Source organism: Pteropus alecto, unplaced genomic scaffold (genome assembly GCF_000325575.1).
Source record: "Pteropus alecto unplaced genomic scaffold, ASM32557v1 scaffold7, whole genome shotgun sequence".
Lineage (NCBI taxonomy): Eukaryota > Metazoa > Chordata > Mammalia > Chiroptera > Pteropodidae > Pteropus > Pteropus alecto.
The window spans coordinates 13,467,060-13,481,175 of record NW_006494614.1 but is presented as its reverse complement, the minus strand read 5'-3'; the positions used below and the strand labels follow the sequence as shown (position 1 = coordinate 13,481,175).

Here is a 14,116-nt window from a genome sequence, read left to right as displayed (position 1 = left end):
CTTTCCCTTGTTACCTATTTGCATTTATGTCTACATTCTGTCAATTTCAACCAGTGCTATTCTCTGCTGTTCTGTAATTATGGACTCAGTCCAGGCCTTACTCAGCAAGCCAGTCTCTCTGAGACTGCTGCAGACTAGTCTTTTCTTCCTTCTAGCAATCTAGGAAGAATTTTATCTTAAACTTTTTATCATGTGATTACCTTTCTAAATATTTCTAATAGCTGTCTTTTCCCCAAGACTGAACTACTTTCCCCTTTTTCTCCAGACACACAGGCCATCTTTAAATCACATAGTCAGTACAAAGGTTTCTTCAATCGTTCTCAACAGCTCAAGAGTCACTATTCCAGGTCCTTTTCTTCTCTGGTCGGTTTGTTAACCAACATGTACAAATGAAGTCAGGCTTGTGAGGTAAGTTCCTAGGTTTTCCAGGCATTTGGTTTTGTGCTCACAGGCTATCATTCTTATGAAGGCTTGCTTACAAATTGGCACAGTGGACTGAAAGGCTGCCCCGGGGCCTGTGCTAAGCTGTTAGTAAGATTTTCACAAATAGAAAACAGGATGTTTTTAAGAACACTGTCTTTTATTTTCATCAATAGCTATAAGTTTTACTAAAACTTTAAAAAATAACATTGCCTTGCAGTCCTGTTATGTATGACTACAGAAAGCAGATTTTATTTCTTAAGTTTGCTTTAAAAATAGAACATTTAGTAAATATGTTTTTTGAAAAAAATTTTTTTAATAACTTACATTAAGATGACCAAAATGTTATGTGGGTATAATCTGAATATTTTAAAATATTTAAAAACAGACATTTCCTATTTTTTAAATTTGTAATGAAAATACAGAATTAAAATATATAGAAAATTTTAATGTTTTAATATTCCATATCCATGAAATTAAACAATTAGCCATTATTCAGAAATTAACATTCCTTAATTTCTTAAGAAATCTACTTAATACTGCTGTACATGCTATGTAAAATGGCATGTTTTAAAGTTGTGTAAACAACTTTTGATTGATTTCTTAAAGGGGCAATAAGGCCTCTTAAAAATACACTGAAAAACAAAAATCTAAATAGCTAAAGGTATAGAAATATATTTTTTTAGGCGAGGCAACCCTTGGTTGACCTCACAGATTGCAAGGACCTTGTCAGCTTACAATCTCTTATTTTTTATTTTTTTTACACCTATAGCACCTAGTCTTCCTAGGTGGTCTCCCATTCAAGTACTAACCAGGACTGACCCTGCTTAGCTTCCGAGATCAGATGGGATTGGGCTTGTTCAGGGTAGCATGGCTACAGACTACAGAAATATTTAAGCACAAAATTGTTATCCATCCTGTCCCTATTTTTCTTGAAGTTTTTCTGCTAACATAAGCCTATGAGAAACCACCCATACCCAATACCTATAATGGATGGTGGAGGGTGTGAAACTGATTTTATAAATGTAAGCTAAAACTTTATTTTTTGGTCTCAAAATTTATAAAGGCATAACTGAAAAACTAATTTTCCCTAGTGGATCATGCTTTATAATAAATTATTCAAGAGTTTGCAAACCTCTCCTCCCTGCCCTTTTTTTTTTTTTTAACAGGTTTCTCCTGTAGTAGTAATGGCAGTGCAAATTCCTTGCATGAAACAGTAGCAACGATGCTGTGTCTAGTTGAGTGCTCCTTGTCTTAGGCAATGTTGGCAAATCTCAGAGATTAGTGTATGGCACGTAGCACAATGGTATGTAACAGTGTATAAATGTATATTCCCAGGAGTGTATATTAACTCCGCCGGAGCCTGCCAGATCTCTCCCGCCCTCCCTGCCATTTGCTTCCTCCAATTTCTTTACTATATTATCAAAGTGCCCTGGGAAAGATGTTATATTGTAATGAAGAAACATAAAGCTATGATGACTATAACACTACTCAATGTATGCATTTGATATGAGCATGTCTCCAGGTTTGGACATTCGTATCACTCGGATAGGAAAATGTAAACAAACAAACAAACAAACAAAATAACTGGCTTCAGATGGCTCATCAGATCCAGGCATACTATATTGGCAGAGTCTAGGATATATGACTCAAGCCCACAGCTGTAAATCAACTGTGTCAGAATATACATTTTCATGGAAAGTATATTTTCGGACAATCATTTCAAAGTCTGCCTTAAACCTGTTTTCAACCCAGTTCAAGTGCTGATTCAAATGATCTCTCAAAGTCCTCAAGCCAAAGATGATCCAAGCTTTTGCTTAGAATAAGCTTAAAGTTGCAAAAATGGGTGTTTCCCTAAACTCTCTTCAGAGACTTCCAAATCTGAACTATTCTTAGATGCTTTTTTTTGTCCTAAATCTTAAGAAATAACTTAGGCCAGGATTTCCCTTCCCATATTCACCAAACATTTGTCTCTCTGCTAGTTTGAATTTTTCCAAGAAGCCAAATCTAATTATGATAGAGAGGTCTGGTACCACTCTTGTATAAATACTGCAGGGTGGGAGCATATATGGGACAATTGAGTCCTAGTAGCAATTTAAATCCTAACTTTTAAGAAATGGAAAATCAAATGGATTTAAAGCATTGCAACCTCTGCTCTAAAACCACTAAAATTAAGTGAAGATAAATTTGATAAATTTAGTGAAGATAAATATATGTGAATAAACATTTAAAAAGTACTTAAACACTTGAACATGCTGTTATATAATGTACACATTTTTAAGGCAATGTTAGCAATCCTGGAAGGAAAACCAAAGAAGAGTTGATGTGACTAACTAACCTCCAAAGAGATCCACTTCAGCAGTGACAGCAGTAACAGTGGTAGTAGTTGAGGCAGAAGCTGAAGCAGTTGCTATTTCAGCAGTTGTAGTAGGAGGGGTAGGTTCTGGTGCAAATGGATCTGAAATCTGTGCTTCAGAGGGAACAGAAGAAAGTGCAGCCAAAGAGTCTATGTTGCACCAGAGATGGAGAACAAATAGAAGAGAAGAAAAGGAAAGACAAAAGATATACCAGATTTCAAATAATCAAAACGAGGACGGTTATTAAGATGCGGAAGTCTCTCAAAACAGAAGTTTAAAATAAAGCTTTACTCACCCTCTCCCAAAAGGTCTATCCATGTCCATTATGTGTCAGCATACGAAGAAATAAGAGATAAAGCTGAAACATTCAACCACACCAATGTCCAAGCGGGATGACGCTCTAAAGAAATTCTAACTTTCTGGGCCACTTGTAAATAAATGTACAGTCATCCCTCCGTATCCATGGGTTCCACATCCATGGATTCAACCAGCTGTGAATCAAAAATTATATTTGAAAAAAGAAGTCGTGTTGTTGCTGATGTGTACTATGTAGCTAGGCCTATGATGAATGGTTACGTCTGTACTGAATATGTACAGACTTTTTTTCTTGTCATTATTCCCTAAATAACACAACAACTATTTACATGACATTTACTGTATTATGTATTATATGTAATCTGAAGATAATTTAAAGTATATGGAAGGGTATGTATAGAATATATGCAAATACTCTTCATTTTATATGGGGACTTTAACATCTTCAGATTTTGGTATCTGTTGGGGTCCTGTAACCAGTGCCTGGGGGATACTGAGGGATGACTGTATTACATATTATTATCATAGAACTTTTGAGCTGAGAGGGACCTTAAAGATCCTTTAGACCCAATTTCCCATTTCATAGATGGGAAAACTAAGAGCAAGGGAGGTCAAGACACTTACCTTAAGTCAGGTCTAAACAATTTTGACAAACTTGACTTATTTTTTACCAGATTTACCATTTCATCTGATTTGATTTTGCTATACTATAAATGTCAATTCTGAAGAAACTGTAGCTAACTGAACTTTATTGATCTTCTTTATGTGATTTGCTACTGCAGTCCAGAATGCCAGAGAAAAAGAGGTTTCATAATAGCTACAGTTTGTAGAACGTACGAAAAACATAGTTGAAGAAATTAATGCAGGTTTAGGGGCTAGAAAAAAGAAACCCTAACCTAAACCATTTTCTTTATAAGTTTCACATTATCAGATTTTCTAAAGTCAATATGTAAATATTAACATTTAAAACCATTATGTGATAACACATGAGAATTATTTTTAAGATAAATGTGACGTGTTATGCATCAAAACTTTTCAGTCTTTCTGAGGTCAGCATACCACTGGGACGTTCCTACTTTCTTACTGTTCAACAGTGGGATTACAGTTGGCATCCTAAATAAAAAAGCCTAGGAGGGATTATTCTTAACTATACTGTGACTTTAGGTTAAACATTTAGTGTCCAGTGGCATTCTTCTGCTTTCAGTCACATAATACACCTCAGGGCTTATATCTGAATTCATGAATGTTACTGGAAACTTACTTTAATCATAAATTTTAAATCAGAACTCATTAGGGAAGTATTTTTTTCAAAGCCTGAAAAACAAATGAAATCTGGTGACAGCCAGAAGGGAGGGGTTTTGGAGGCTGAGAGAAAAGAGTGAAGAGTTAAAGAAGTACAAATTAGTAGTTGATGATGGTCACAGGGATGAGAGGCATGGCATAGGGAATGCAGTCAGTATAATATAATGGCTATGCGGAGAGCCAGAGGGAAGATAGAGTAATCAGGGGGATCATTTCATAAACTATATAAATGTCTAACCAATGTACTGTTTACTTGAAACTAATAATAAAATTTAAAAAAATAATTTAAAAAGAAAACAAAAATACAAATGAGAACTCAGTAAACCAAAAATTCTAGAAGACATTTAAAAAGCTGAGAAATAGAAATTTGACATTAAAATAATCACATTCATCTAATTGTATATTTTTCAAACCCAATGAATATTACATAAGGCACTCTACAGGTACACTAAGATAATCAAGCCTCTTTCTAACCAAACTTCACATATTTCGTAACAACATTAGGAAATTATAGCACATGGAGTACTTGACATCAGAAACAGTTTTGAAATTTTAGAATGTATACCTAATAAATAGCAAGCGAAAAGGACCTATATTGACTTGGTTGACCTATGTTGATTAGGGTATGTTCTGCTGTTAGGTGGCCAGGTCCAAAATCCTAAGAAACAGAAGGTCCTTGCAATAATTCCTCAAACCAACAGTACCTGAACCATACAAATGTTACTCCATAGTTACACTTCCTAAAAATATTAATTGGAAACCAAAGTGGGTCATCAGAAGCCAGACAGACTTGGCTTCTCTCTTCTCCTGGCACTGGTGGGACTCTCCCTAGCCCTGCCCTTGTCAATGGTTATTTCATGGTGCAATGTGACTTAGCAAAAGAGCTCAGAGGCATGTGATTTAACAGTTTCCAGACCTGCTATTGTCTATGCTAGAGAATGAGCAACTTTTTTCATACGTTTGGTAAGTGAGAAAGGAAAAGACTTATTTATGTGTACTAGAAGGAGTTAGAAGTAAAAAGATTTTAAAAAAGTATACAAGATTAAAATATTTGTTCCTTGTTTTTGACCAGTGTTTTTTTCGGCTGTAAGGTGTTGATAATTCCTGCAATGATATGATGGAAGATGAAAAGTAAAATTTCCTAGGAAAATGTACGATAATTAGGCATATTGTTAGATAACTGACATTAACAAACTTTTTCCATTCCTGGAAACCAGATTTTAGTCTCTAAAATCTTAATTTTCTAGATGAAACATAACTTGCTACTTATTCCTTCTTTTATGTAAATTTTCCTCTACTATAAAGTTTCTATTTTAGGATGATGGGAACAGTTCTTAAGTATTCTCAAAACTGCCATTTTTTTGTAAAGAATTAAACTATACACAAAAAAAAAAAGATTACAGCAGTAGAGTTCCATTTATTTCCAAGTAGTATATAATCAGAGATTTTTCTGCATTATAGAAATTGCAAGATATTTCTATAATGCAAAAATAAATAAAATATTCATTGTTACTGAGGAAACACAACTACAACTAAATTAAGAAGGAAATCTATATTCTGCAGTGAGATGTAGCTAAACTTTTAGATTATTATGAAGATTAAATGTGTTAATATATTTAAGTGCTTACCCATATCTGAAACATAAATGCTTGAATATGATAGCTAATAATAGTAATAACTAACATTTAAATCAAACAATAATTTTCATTATTGAACTGTGAATTTCAAAGGTTCTAAATCTTTCAGAGTGTGTGTGCGTGTGTGTGCATTTGCATATTTCCATGTATATGAAAATAGCCTATAGATATCCTTTAGATTTCGTTAATGAGAAAATGATAATATGAATTACAAAACTGCTTGCACTGTAGTTAATATTCCACATGGAAACTATTACAGTCATATGATCACATAATATTGATGAGCCTTCAAAAGCATGTTGGTAATTAATTTCTAATAGGTCTATTCTAATAAAATCCTAGCAGTAATTCCATGTTTCTCAAGAGGTAGAAATTTCACTTCAAGCATTTATAAGAAATTATCTGTTTTCCCACTTCTAAGACACATGAAAATACAACACACACATCCTCGTTTGTGCTGAGAGATTAATTTACTATGATGAAGAAAATGTTCTCCCTATTATGGGGCCAAAGGTAGAAATTTCAAACATACTTTGTATTCTTTCCAACGTTTATTATTAGTCCACAGGGCCTAAGTCAAGGCTTCTGTCTTAATTATAAGAAAAAGTGCTCCCTCTGGGCCAGCAGATAGACAAAGAAAAGCACTTTTTTTGTCTCAAGGACATGGAAGGCTCGCAGCTTGGCTAGCAGAAAGCAGTGTGGATATATCAGACCCTTTCATCATGCGCAAATTACATGTCCGTGTCAGACAGCCCTGGCTGGAACCGCACTATTCTCTTTTCTTCTATATCCACTGAAATCTCAATATTATGTGTCTTAGCAAAAAGCACTTGGGGATGAATATGAATAAAAATGCTACACTGCAATTTAAAAAGAGTTCACCTAGGTTTTTCTCTTGTGAATGAAAAAGGGGCTCTGTAATAAATCAGTGACTGAAAGTAACCTCACAGGGTTATCTGATCATAAACTCCTAACTGGGCAGATCATGGTAGGTAGTCAGCTCTAGGCCTACAACTTCTTTAGCAAAATGTTTATCTTTGCTTTACAGAAGCCCTGTCCTTTGTTCTTGTGCATCTAGGTTAACACACCTTTGAAATGCCAGAGTAATCCTCTTTTTCAGATCCCTCAGAGGCAGTAACCACTCTCAAGGGAGCACATACTCTTGTTAACTATCCTGTACTCCAGAGGTCTAGATATTTCCCTGCCTTGCTTTCTCCTACCTTCATGTAATCTTCCTTGGTCCTTTCTTAATTCCAAATGTATAAAAGGGACTGCAAAACTGTCATTTTCTGGAGCATTTGAAACCTTGCTTCTTGACATGTCATTGGTTTGGCTCAAATAAACTCATAAAAATTCTATACAGGTTTGGATGTTTCTAATGTAAACATTTTTTATTTGACATTCTTTTGATGTCAAAAGTAAAAAAGAGACAAAATTTATCTTCAATTTCATGCTAGAGATATAAGGCGAAAGGTGACAGTCTGCAGCTTCGCTGTCCAGTAAAGTTCTAACTAAATCACTAAATGTAAAAGTCACATTTGAATTTTATGATGGAGAAAGTACGATTTAAAAATATGAATTTGAAGGATTCTTAAATAAACAATAATACCATACACTGTACAAGACACTAGGATGATGAAAATAAATTATTAGCAAATTGCAGTAAACATTTTTTTAAAAATGAAGTTCCAAATGAAAACATATGAACTAGAAGAATGCCTTTATAACATCTCTAGAGCAAAATTTTCCTTTACCGACTGAAATTCGATAAAGTTAAATGAAGTTGAAAAAACAATTTTATTTAAAAAATTGATAGCTGTAAGCTTGGGAGTTGAACATTTCAACATAGGAAAAGGTCGAAATACTAAAATTGGAAAAGCACCTATATTTAAAATGCCCATATTTCTAGTTAGCAACTTTATTAGAGAACTGGTTATCTTTTGTTTATTTTGTTATCAAAAACACTTAGAAATAAAATCAAGAGATGATAGCATGTACTTTTGATGTCATACTAACACACTGTTTATCAAGTCCACCCAAGGATTATTTAATTATCTAGGGGAATTTGCAATTTAACTTAATTAAGGATCCTGATTCTGAGATGATATATTAAGTTACAGATCTTGTCTGCTAGTGATGCAAATAATATTCTGTGTGGGAGAAAAGATAACCTCAAGATATGGTTTCTACTGCCCTATCAAACATTAACCTGTTTTGTATCTAACCTAGCCATCTTATTCTAACATTCCCTTGCAAATTTCTATAAATACTCGGTTCTTCAAAATGCACTTTGAACCAGTGTTATCATTTTACTGCTTTCCTCATCAGCAAGTTAATGTCTTTTACCTATGTTGTTTCATTTTTCTCCCAGCTTTACTGAGGTATAACTAAGAAATAAAAATAGCACATATTTAAGATGCACGGTGTGGTAGTTTGATATACATATACATTGTGAAAGATTACCATAATCAAACTAATTAATTAACACTGTCATCATCTCACATAGTTACTAGCTTTATTTTTTGGTGACAATACCTAAGGTTTACTCTCTTAGCAAATTTCAAGTATATAATACAGTATTGTTACAATAGTCACAATGCTGTACATTAGCTCTCTAAAATTTTTTCACCTTAAAGCTTACCATTTGTACCCTTTGGCCAAGACCCCCCATTTTGCTTTCTGCCCTCCACCTCCCTCCCCTACGTCCAGTTTCTGGCAAATACCATTTTATTTTCTGCTTCTATGAATTTGAGTTTCTTAGATTATACATTTAAATGAGATCATACAGTATTTATCTTTCTGCGTCTGGCTTATTCACTTAGCATAATGTTCTCCATGTACACCATGTTTCACAAATGGAAGGCTTTCTTTCTTTTTTAGGTCTGAATAATATTCCAATGAATACATATAGCACATTTTCCTAATCCTTTTGTCCACTGATGGACATTTCAGTTATTTCTGTATCTTGGCTATTGTGAATAATGCTGCAATGAACATGGGAGTACAGAGATCTCTCATACTTATATCCATATTCATATCCATATGTATACATTCAGAAGTTGGATTGGTGAATCATAAGGTAGTTCGATTTTTGATTTTTTGAGGAATCTCCATCCTGTTTTCCAAATGGCTACACCAATTTACATTCCCGCCAATAGTATATAAGGACTCCCTTTTCTCCACACCCTCACCAACACTTGTTATCTCTTGTCTTTTTGATAACAGCCATCCTAACAAGTGTGGGGTGATATCTCATTGTGGTTTTGATTTGTATTTCCTAATGATTAGTGATACTGAACACCTTTTCATATACCTATGGTCATTTGTATGTCCTCTTGGGAAAATATCTATTCAGGTCCTTTGCCCATTTTTAAAATCAAGTTATTTGTTTCTTTGCTATATTTTGGATATTAACCCCTTATTAGATAGATGGTTTCCAAATACTTTCTCTCATTCCATAGGTTGCATTTTCATTTTTTTGCTGGTTTCTTTTTGCTATGCAGAGCTTTTTAGTTTGATATAGTCTTACTTGTTTATTGTTGCTTTTGTTGTGTTTTAGTGTAATATCAAAAATTCATTGCTAAGACCAATGTCTAGGAACTTCTTCTCTATGTATTTTTCTAGGTGTTTTATGGTTTAAGGTCTTATATTTAAGTCTTTAATCCATTTGAGTTAATTTTTGTATGTGATGTAAGATAAGATTCCAATTTCATTCTTTTGTGTGTGGATATCCAGTTTTCCCAACACCATTTCTTAAAGAAACTATCCTTTCCCGACTGTGCATTCTTGGCTTCCTTGTCAAAGGTTAGTTGACCATGTAGATGTGGGTTTATTTCTGAGCTCTATTCTGTTCCATTGGTTGAGATGTCTTTTTATACAAATACCATACTGTTTTGAGTACCGTAGTTTTGTACTATAGCTTAAAATAAGGAAGCGTGATGCCTCCCACTTCGTTCTTTCTCAAGATTGTTTCGGCTATTTGAGATCTTTTGTGGTCTGTACAAATAACAGAATTATTTTTTTCTATTTATGGGCAAATGTTGTTACAGTTTTTCTAGGGATTGCATTGAATCTGTAGGTCGCTTTGGGTAGTATGGACATTTTAATAATGTTAATTCTTCCAACTCATGAACACAAACCATTTATTTGTGTCTTCCATTTCTGTCATCAATATTTTATAGTTTTTAGTGTACAGATTTTTTGTTTCCTTAAATTTATTCCTAAGTATTTTATTCTTTTTAATGCCATTGTATACAAAATTGTTTTCTTCCTTTCTTTTTTAGACAATCTGTTGTTTGTATATAGAAATGCGATAGATTTTGTATGTTGATTGTTTACCTTACAACTTTACTGAATTCATTTATTAGTTCTACAGTTTTTTGGTGGGGTCTTTAGAATTTTATACATGTAAGCCTTTCTCATATATGTCATCTGAAAAGGTAATTTTACTTCTTCCTTTTTGATTCATATGCCTTTTATTTCATTTTCTTGCCTAATTGCTCTAAGACTTTCAATACAATGTTGAGTAGACATGGAGAGAGTGGCGTCTTGTCTTATTCCTAATCTTAGAGGAAAAGGTTTCAGCATTTCACCATTGAATATGATGTTAGCTATGGGCTCATCATATGCAGCCTTTATTATGCTGGAGTACAATCCTTCTATACCTAATTTGCTGGGAGGTTTCATCCTCAGAGAATGTTGAATTTTGTTAAATGTTTTTTCTCCATATATTGAAATGGTATAATTTTGAACCTTTATCTTTATAATGTGGTATACCATGTTTATTGATTTACATATGTTGAACCACCTTTGCATCCCAGAGATAAATCCCACTTGATCATGGTGTATCATCCTTCTAATGTATTGCTGAATTGGGTTTGTTAATATTTGTTCGGGATTTTAAAAGTAATGTTCATCAGGGGTATCACCCTGTAATTTACTTTTCTTATAGTTTCCTTATCTGTCTCTGGTTGGGTAATAGTAGCCTCAAAAATTAGTTTTGAAATATTTCCTTCTTTTCAATTTTTTTTGGAAGAGTTTGAGAAGTACTGTCATTAATTCTTGTTTAATGTTTGGTAGCACTTATCTGTGAAGCTGTCTGGTCAAGAGTTTTTCTTTGTTGGGAGATTTTGGATTACTGTTTCAATCTTATTCATTATGGGCCTGTTCAGATTTTCTGTTTCATTATGATTCTGTGTTGGTCCATTTTATGTTTCTAGGAATTTATCCATTTATTCTAAGTTATCCAATTTGATGGCATCTAACTGTTCATAGTAGTTTCTTATGTTCCTTTGTATTTCTTTGGTATGGTTATAATAATATTTATGATTTTTTTTTGAGTCCTTGTTCTTTTTTTCTTGGTTAGTCTAGCTAAAGTTTTGTTATTTTAAAAAATCTTTAAAAAAACACTAACTCAGTTTTCTTTAACCTTTTCTACTGTCTTTCTGGTCTCTACTTCATTTATTTCTGCTCAAATATTTATCATTTCCTTCTTCTAACTTTGGACTAAGCTTGTTCTTATTCTAGTTCCTTCAAGTGTAAAGTTTGGTTTTTTTATTTGAGATCTCTCTTTTTCTTAATTCAGGCATTTATCACTATTAACTTCCCTCTTAGATCTGCTTTTATGGCATCCCATAGGTTATGGTATGCTTCTATTGTTTGTCTTAAGATACTTTTAAATTTATGATTTCTTCTTTGACCCATTGGCTGGCCAGGAGTATGTTATTTAATCTCCATATATGTAAAATTTTCAATTTTCCTTCTGCTACTGATTTCTACTTTCATACCACTGAGTTCTGAAAAGATACTTAATATGATTTCAATCTTCTTTAATATTATCTTAAAGAAGATCTATATTAGCACTGTTTTTGCCAACTAAAAAATCTGAAGAGGATTTTCGCTTTTACAAAAAAAAAAAAAAGGCAAAAAGCAAAAATAGTGGTTAGTTTTTGTTTCTGTAGCCTTAAAGTTAAAGCAAGCCTCTTATGGGCAGCATATTGTTGGATCTTGAACCACTCTGTCTTTTGATTGAAGAATTTAATACATTTATATTTAAAGTAATTACTAATAGGTAAGGATTTAACTATTGCCATTTTGTTTACTATTTTCTGTTTTGTAGATCCTTTGTTCTTTTCCTTCTCTCTTCCTTTCTTTCCTTTCTGTCTTTCCTTCTTTCTTTCCTCCCTCCCCCTTCCCTCTCTCTCCTCTTTCTCTCTCTCCCTCCTTTCTTGCTGTCTTTTTCTCTTGTTGATTTTCTTTAGTGGTATGCCTTAATTTCTTTCACTTCATCTTTTGAGACTCTACTATGGTATTTTTTTTGTGTTTACCATGGGCTTACAGAAAACATCTTATAATTATAATAGTCTATTTTAAGCTGATAACAATTTAACTTCAATCACATATAAAAACTCTACACTTTTACTCCTCCTTCCCTTGCATCTTATACTTTGATATCACACTTTACATCTTTTTATACTGTGTATATATTAAGAAATTATTGTAGTTTTAGTTGTTTAAATTCTTTTGTCTTCTAACTTTTATGCCAGAGTTAAAAGTGATTAATCTATCATCACTACAGTATTAGAATATTATGAATTTGACTATATATTTACATTTAACAGTGAGTTTTATACTTTCATACATTTTCCTGTTGTTACTTAGTATTCTTTTGTTTTAACTTGAAGGACTCCTTTTAGTATTTCTTGTAAGGTAGGTCTAGTAATAAACTCACTCGGCTTTTGTTTGTTGGGGACTGTCTTTTACCTTCATGTCTGAAGGTGAGATATGTTGAGCATAGTATTCTAGGTTGGCAGTTATTTTCTTTCAGCACGTTCAATATATCATCCTACTTCCTTCTGTCTAGTCTACAAAGTTTCTGCTGATAAATGTGCTGATAGCCTTAGCAAGATCCCCTTGTAAGTAATGAGTCGATTTTTCTCTTGCCTTTCTCAAAATTTTCTTTGTAACTGACTTTGACAGTTTGATTAAAACTGTGTCTTGGGCTAATCATCTCTGGGTTGATACTTCTTGGGGACTTTTGAATTACATAAATATAAATGTCCATATCCTTCCCAAGCTTTGGGAAGTTTTCAGCCATTTTAATAAGCTTATGCCATTTTCTCTCCTTTTTTCTCCTCTGAGACTCCCATAATGCATATATTTGTTCATCTGACATCATCCTATATATGTCCCGTAAGTCTGCTGTCAAGGTCAGCACCTGTTATCCAATGCATAGGCACACGTGGCTCCTCCTGGGTCCCTTGGCAGATATTGCCGGTGACAAAACCAAAGTCAAACAGGACTTCATGTGAGTCCACAGGAAGATGGTGGTGTTGTCTTAGGTTGGTAGCAAGAACCAAGGTTGGTGAGCTTTCCACCTGGGCATAGGCCAAACTTCTCAAAACAACCCTCCTCGGTCTTGGGCTCTACTGGGGTTTTGCAACCTCCTTTCTGGTTCTCAACGCTCCCACAGAGGCACTTTTATCAATGGCTGGTTGCCAAATTACTATTGCTGTGGGGAGATATGATGGAGGCATCTCCTATTCCACAATCTTGCTTAAGTCACTTTCTCTGTGTTGTTTCTATAGTTGCATGTGTCATTAAAATTTTTAAAAATTTTTTATTTTGATAGTTTGATGCAGTAAGGCAATATATTAAAACCAACTCTGTGTAGCATTTGGAATTATGCAGCAATTAACTTAATTTTTATATTAGTGTTAAATATGATTTTAATCAAATACTTACATGAGCTCATTTTTTTTTTTCTGAGATGCATGAATAAAATAGGAATCAAGCATTTAAGTGTCATTCCTCTCGATCAGTTTAGTTCGGATCTTTTCTGACACAAACAAGAATCCATTCCAGATTTCAAGTGCATTAAGTCAAAAACAACATGAATTAAACTAATTCAGGTCGAAAGGAATCAATGAAGGAGGCTATACCTGAACAAACCAAATTAGAAATGCTGCCTTTGATTAATCTTACAAATTTGCAGGAATATCCAATTCTCTAAAGCCTGAATCTTTAGAAAACAAGTACTAAAAATAATCTTAATTTCAGAATAGCAAAATAGTACTACCTCTGCTC

General features: G+C 33.6%; 1 protein-coding gene and 1 pseudogene across 9 annotated transcripts in view; both read right to left on the bottom strand.

The window, feature by feature from the left end:
• The window catches only part of SNAP91 (synaptosome associated protein 91), a 125,782-nt gene that overhangs the window by 37,605 nt on the left and 74,061 nt on the right, over positions 1–14,116 (bottom strand). For 6 of the 9 annotated variants that reach the window (XM_025042722.1, XM_025042721.1, XM_025042720.1 and 3 more), the window contains 2 exons: positions 3,073–3,087; positions 2,759–2,926 (listed from right to left, as the gene is read on the bottom strand). The exons of 2 other annotated variants lie outside the window; for them this stretch is intronic. In XM_025042722.1, coding sequence (XP_024898490.1) covers positions 2,759–2,926; positions 3,073–3,087 — 183 coding nt within the window. The remainder of the gene's footprint in view (positions 1–2,758; positions 2,927–3,072; positions 3,088–14,116) is intronic. One more of the 9 variants, XM_025042725.1, reaches the window with a different exon arrangement.
• On the bottom strand, positions 1,184–1,302 carry LOC112474793 (annotated as a pseudogene).